Source organism: Argentina silus, assembly GCF_951799395.1.
Source record: "Argentina silus genome assembly, chromosome: 18".
Lineage (NCBI taxonomy): Eukaryota > Metazoa > Chordata > Actinopteri > Argentiniformes > Argentinidae > Argentina > Argentina silus.
The window spans coordinates 17,125,599-17,133,098 of NC_139672.1; the positions used below are offsets into that span (position 1 = coordinate 17,125,599).

At 44.0% G+C, this 7,500-nt stretch overlaps 1 protein-coding gene across 1 annotated transcript in view; it reads left to right on the forward strand.

Moving 5' to 3' along the window:
• The window catches only part of commd1 (copper metabolism (Murr1) domain containing 1), a 10,068-nt gene extending 9,044 nt beyond the window's left edge, over positions 1-1,024 (forward strand). Inside the window, exon 3 of the mRNA XM_083689704.1 lies at positions 650-1,024. Within this exon, the coding sequence (XP_083545830.1) occupies positions 650-757 (108 nt within the window). The 3' untranslated portion in view covers positions 758-1,024. The remainder of the gene's footprint in view (positions 1-649) is intronic.
• Positions 1,025-7,500: the final 6,476 nt, after the last annotated feature.

Here is a 7,500-nt window from a genome sequence, read left to right on the forward strand (position 1 = left end):
CCTCCTCTCATCCTGTCTTCTTCCTTTCTCTCTCTGGTGGCACGTTGGTTAGAAAGGTCACATTGTAACTAGTGATATTGGAGACTATTTTAGAAAAAGCCCTGGGGAGAGAGAAAGAGAGAGAGAATGATAGAGAGAATGTGTGGTAGAGAGATTGAGAGAGAGGGAATGAAGGAGAGAGAGAGAGGGAATGAAGGAGAGAGAAAGAGAGAGAGTGTGTATCATGGGACTCCTTTCATATGGGAGGTCTCTGTTGGAAGGTCCTGAGGCAGAGTCCATCTATATTTAACTGTTGCTGTGTCTTTATTACTGGCAGTAAGTGATGATGTCATCTGTACTCTACTTTAACACCATCAGAGGCCTGGTATGGAGCTCCTTAGTGCCCTATTCTAAATTAGAAGGCCTGTGGTCACAATGGCTATGCTTATGCTAACATATACCCTCTCTCTCTCTCTCTCTCTCTCTCTCTCTCTCTCTCTCTCCTCCCCTTTCCCTCTCTCCTCCCCTTTCCCTCTCTCCTCCCCTTTCCCTCTCTCCTTCCCTTTCCCTCTCTCTTTCCCTTTACCTCTCCCTCTTTCCCTATTCTCCTATCCCTTCTCCTCCTCTCCCTCTCTTTCTTTTCCTCTCCTCCTTCCTTCTCTCCATCCAGGACTCAGACTTCGTGTGTGTGGAGTTTGACGAGGTGAAGGTAAACCAGGTGCTGAAGAAGATGGCTGAGATCCAGGAGAGCATCGACAGCATCGTACACCGCAGCTAGGGTCTAAAGTGTGTGTGTGTGTGTGTGTGTGTGTGTGTGTGTGTGTGTGTGTGTGTGATTGTATATAGTATGCGTGTGTGTGTGGGGGTGTGTCTGTGTGTGTGTGTGTGTGTGTGTGTGGGGGGGGTGATTGTATACAGTGTGTGTGTGATTGTATACAGTGTGTGTGTGAGAGAGAGTGTAGATTGTAATGTCACATGGAAGCGTGGAGGTGCTGTCCACCTCAACAACCCACCGTTCTCCTTCCTGTAAATATCATAAACAAATGATGAGGGTTTCCTGTCTCTGCTGGTCCATTTCCTCCTCACACCCACACCCACAGAAGACGAGACCAAATAAGATGCCTTATTAGCTGTAAACACCAGCTAGGCCACGTCTTAAACCCTAATGTCACATATCAACGCAACCTCTCCTCTTCCACACTGTGACAGTCCTACCAGCGTTTCAGACAGAGAGCCGGATTTAACTCATCCACTGCCGAGGGTGAATAAAGTCCCCAGATTGTCAACATTCTAGAGTGCACACTGTAGAACGGGTTAGAGCTGTTATAGGTGTGAGCTGACACCTGATACCATCTGCTGCAGTTCGGGCCGTGGGAATGGAGTTTGCATTTATGGAACGAAATTACACACAATGGAACGCATTCTAGACCTGTTCTTAACGGTCTGTACATGCTGTTCCTGCTCATTCTCCTTCACACTGACGTCCTGGGGACACCTGCAGTTTGGCCCCGTAAAATCTGACAGTTATGCCCTTACCTAACGTCACCTAACTTAATCAGGCACAGCTCCAAGTATTTTAAAGTATTTGACATTATGCATTTGACTCAACTCTGATCACGGCAACCGTTTAGTCAACATGTACTGCCCGTCGTCCTCAGAGGAACCAGCTCGATCTCTGCACACCAGGGGAGGCTGGTGGAGGTAGAAATCGGAGGACGGGGCTCATTGTAATGCACGGAACGGAATGAGCATTGTAATTGCATCACAATGAGCCCCGTCCTCCGATTTCTACCTCCACCAGCCTCCCCTGCTCCACACCCTTGAGGTGGGTGGTGTGCTACAGTAGTGTGGATGTTGTAACAGAGCGTGGAGTCTCCTTCCCTGGGTAGTAAGTCTGACAGGCTCTTGACACATTCCTCCACCTGACCTGGAGTCACCTTTCGGTCCTCAGACCAGCGCTGTGTCCCAACCGTCTACAACAGCTGCCTCACCTTGTCTCCTGTGTTTAACTCATCTACAGCCGAGGGGGAATAAAGTCTCCCAAGTTGTCAACATTCTAGAGTGCCAAGGGTGGCTTCATTCACCATAAATGCATAAATTATGATGCTTCATTTTGTAGCCAATCAGAGTCTTGTTGCTAGGTAAACACCACATAGAACACTCGGTACTCTAGGTGGTGAGTGTTCCAGAACTCTTTGACAGTTGGTGATTTAAAGCTTCACTGATTGGGAAGAAATGTATAATTGAGAACAAAATGGTGGAGGTGTTTATGTTCCTTTCACCTATCAGAGATCATGAAGTAGAGACTATCAGAGATCATGAAGTAGAGACTCAGAGATCATGAAGTAGAGACTATCAGAGATCATGAAGTAGAGGACTATCAGAGATCATGAAGTAGAGACTATCAGAGATCATGAAGTAGAGACTATCAGAGATCATGAAGTAGAGACTCAGAGATCATGAAATAGAGACTATCAGAGATCATGAAGTAGAGACTCAGAGATCATGAAGTAGAGACTATCAGAGATCATGAAATAGAGACTATTAGAGATCATGAAGTAGAGACTATCAGAGATCATGAAATAGAGACTATCAGAGATCATGAAGTAGAGACTATCAGAGATCATGAAATAGAGACTATCAGAGATCATGAAGTAGAGACTATCAGAGATCATGAAGTAGAGGACTATCAGAGATCATGAAGTAGAGACTATCAGAGATCATGACCCCGGTTATTCTTAGTTCGCAGAACATACTGTGAACTCTTAGCTCAACACTTTTGAACAAGTGTTGTGAAATCAGCAAAGTGTTTCCAAGTCTGCATTTCATTGTGCCACTGTGTCATCAAGTCTATTTCATTATCTAATATAGATAATCTCTGGTAGTATTGTCTTCATGTCCGGTCAAAGTCTGTAGAGAAAAGTGGTGGTAGAAGAAATCGGAGGACGGGCTGAATGGAATGGCATCAAACACGTGTTCTGTTCCAGTGTCCACACTAGCATAGCACGTGTGTTTGATACCATTCCCTGTTCCGTTCCATGCATTACAATGAGCCCGTCCTCCAGTGTCTAACTCCACCAGGCTCCCCTGATAGAGAGAGTGGCACTTTTGATAAGTTGGGTAAAGAGAAGGGGAGGAGGAGAGAGTGATTTGGTGGAGGGGTGATAACGGGTTGATGAGTCATACCCACCATCTGTCTTTCCTGCCAAGAGCGTATATATGGTCCTCTGTGGCTCCGTTGGTAGAGCTGGGGCTATATTTACTGAAAAATGTATGCAATGACTGCAATGTAAGTCGCTTTGGATAAAAGCGTCAGCTAAATGGCGTATATTATTATTACTATTATATAATATTATTAGTACTATTATATTATATTATTATTACTATTATATAATATAATATAATATAATATTATTATTACTATTATATTACTATTATATTACTATTATTACTATTATATTATATTATTATTACTATTATATTATATTATATTATTATTACTATTATATTATATTATATTATATTATATTATATTAGCGTACAGGCTGAGCCTGTACTGGTCAGTTCCTCACTGTGCCCAGTGGTGAAACCTGAACTTTCATCCAAAAAAAAGGACCCCCTTTCTAGATTATTGTTTCTTTTATGTCCATGTATTTGTATATGTTTATTTCAGGGTTTATTTCAGGGTTTAGTTCATTGTGTGAAGAGCATCTCATTAATTGTTATTGCTGATGCTTATTATTACCATGCCGACACCCAACGTTCCATGACAGCAACATTCTAATTGGCATTCTGAGTAGAACTTTATGTTTACATTTACATTACATTTACATTTTAGACATTTAGCAGACGCCTTTATCCAAAGCGACTTAAAACAAGTACATTTGTCTAAAGTAAAGTAGTTAAAGTAAGTAAATAATCTACACATCAGTCATAAGAAAAACTAATCTATGCTGGGACCAGGGGATGGATGACACGCTACACAGACTTTGACCAGGTGTGAAGATAAGAGGACACACTACCAGAGATTATCTATATTAGATAAAGAAAAAGGCTTTTATATAAACATGACCTCTGGATCCAGATCTGAAGAAAGAAACATGCCAGAAATCTTTGTTCCTTTATGTTTTTTTTGTTTTTTTTATTGCAATTTTATTACAATGAACACCATGAAATGCAGACTTTGAGACACTTTCTATCAGTTCAACTGATCTTACAACACTTCAAAAGTATAAAAGCGTTAATGGAAAGGGGTGTGAACAGAAAAGCCGGGGTCAGCAAAATCACATGAAGAACGACAGAAAAAGAGCCAAGAAAATGCAACAGTCAGAAATTCACAATGGGGGCGCTTAGTGACGTAGCTTAGTGACGTAGCACACTAATGCGCTCACCACGTAATCGCAAGGTTCCTGGTTCGATTCCGACCCTCGACCTATCTTGCATGTCATCCCTCCTCTCTCTCTCCCATCCTTCCTGTCAATCTCTACTGTCTCTGTCCCAATAAAGCAGAAATGCCCTAAAAACATATTTAAAAAAGAAATTCACAATGAAAATCATCCAAATAGAGTCTCTACTTCATGATCTCTGATAGTCTCTACTTCATGATCTCTGATAGTCTCTACTTCATGATCTCTGAGTCTCTACTTCATGATCTCTGATAGTCTCTACTTCATGATCTCTGATAGTCTCTACTTCATGATCTCTGATAGTCTCTACTTCATGATCTCTGAGTCTCTACTTCATGATCTCTGATAGTCTCTACTTCATGATCTCTGATAGTCTCTACTTCATGATCTCTGATAGTCTCTACTTCATGATCTCTGATAGTCTCTACTTCATGATCTCTGATAGTCTCTACTTCATGATCTCTGAGTCTCTACTTCATGATCTCTGATAGTCTCTACTTCATGATCTCTGATAGGTGAAAGGAACATAAACACCTCCACCATTTTGTTCTCAATTATACATTTCTTCCCAATCAGTGAAGCTTTAAATCACCAACTGTCAAAGAGTTCTGGAACACTCACCACCTAGAGTACCGAGTGTTCTATGTGGTGTTTACCTAGCAACAAGACTCTGATTGGCTACAAAATTAATAATAATTTATGCGTTTATGGTGAATGAAGCCACCCTTGGCACTCTAGAATGTTGACAACTTGGGAGACTTTCTTCCCCCTCGGCTGTAGATGAGTTAAACACAGGAGACAAGGTGAGGCAGCTGTTGTAGCCAGGTTACAGCCAGGTGGTTGTAGGATACAACACACAGCCCTCACAGAGAAATCCAACACCCTGATCTAATGCCTCAGGAGGTGTCTGTCTCACACACACACACACACACACACACACACACACACACACACACACACACACACACACACACACACACACTGTCTCTGAGAGGAGAGCCTCCAGGTTCAATACAGACACACACACACACACACAGGCACTGCTCTGGACACCTCAGAGTGTCAGAAAGGCCGTACGCGCCTGCGGATCGTCTCATCTCCCCTGTCTCCTGTCTCCTGTCTCCTTAATCTCTTGCTCATTAGTCCTGTGAGGATAGAGTTCTCAACGGATGGCAACACACACCTTATACACACACTCACACACACACACACACACACACGTCACCATGGGTCACTATTCAGAGTGTGCCCTCATTGGGGCCAAGAGTTTTCCCAAGTCATGTCACGTACCAGGAAAATCTCAAGGCCTTACGTTGTGGAATTAGACTAGAATCAGTCCGGAACCCTATACACACACACACACACACACACACACACACACACACACACACACACACACGGTGGCATCATAAGGCCTGTATCCGGTAGACCTCATTGACGTCACAGGGAATGTTTGGTTCTATTTGGCCGAGCGCCAGCAGTCATCCTGACAGGTGCACCTCTTACATCACCTCACCACCGGATGGCAAAACAACGGCTATATTTAGAAACAAATCAAGAATTGGGGGCTTTGGGATAAAGGCCGGGGGGTGGGGGGAGGGGTGTGTGTGTGTGTGTGTGTGTGTGTGTGTGTGGTTTCACTAAATATGTGTGTGTGTATGTGTGTGTTTGTTTATGTGTGTGTGTGTGTGTGTGTGTGTGTGTGTGTGTGTGTGTGTGTGTAGTCTCCCTGGTCAAATCATCCGAGAGACATTTGATAAAGCGGTTCTAATTACATCAGTTGGAGGGAGGTTGTAATGACGTGGCGTTGGTCCAGGTCTGCTGCAGCGGCTCAAGCAGTTGACTCTCCGGCCGAACACACACACACACACACACACACACACACACACACACACACACACACACACACACACACACACACACACACACACACACACACATACGCACAAGCACACACACTCGCACACGCACACATGCGCACGCACGCACACACACACACACACACACACACACGCACAAGCACACACGCGCACACACACACACACACACACACACACACATACGCACAAGCACACACGCGCACACGCGCACACACACACACACACACACACATACGCACAAGCACACACGCGCACACGAACACGCACACACACACACACACACACACACACACACACACACACACATACCATTATGCCTGTCTGGCACCATGTATACTTGTATTTGGAGATAAGCTGCTGTGGACTCCTTTGGGCTTTTCCCCTCTTTAGTTTGGTTAATATTGTGTTCTTCAATCTATAATCCAGATTAAAATAGTCCTGCGTTGTCTTGTCTTGTCTTAATCGTGTTCCCCCATTAGGGTGCACCTCGGTACAACACTAATAACAACCGTCATTCACAACGTGACATTTGGATATATGTAGGTGTGTTACAACAGCGTTACACCAAGGCTCAGGGCATACAGGATGGTGTTGAGGAGCACTCCACACACACACACACACACACACACACACACACGCACACACACACGCACACACACACACACACACACACACGCACGCACGCACGCACGCACACACACTATCTGAGTTGTGAGGCAAGGACAGATACAACAATAATATATTATAATATAATATAATAATAATATACGCCATTTAGCTGACGCTTTTATCCAAAGCGACTTACATTGCAGTGAGTAACAACAAAGCCATGGGGTGGTTCTACACTCTGGTAGCTATAAATGAGCACAGGACTCCTTAAATATCCTACACACACACACACACCCTCATACACACACACCCTCACACACACACACACACACACACACACACACACACACACACACACAGAGAGAGGGAGAGGGAGAGAGACAAGACAGAGTGACAGAGAGAAAGGGGGGCAGAGAGAAAGGGGGCATGTTGATGATAAGGATTGTCTCACTATGATCTTGCCAACTCAGACGAATCTGAGACAGCGGTCTAATAAAAAAGATGGTAATCAGAGAGCAGATGGCTGCAGCTGCACAAGACGGACAGTGTCAGTATTAAACATGTGATGTGTGAAGCTCGGACACAGCCTAGGAAAGGAGACAGTAGAACTACAAGGCTGTCTCCTT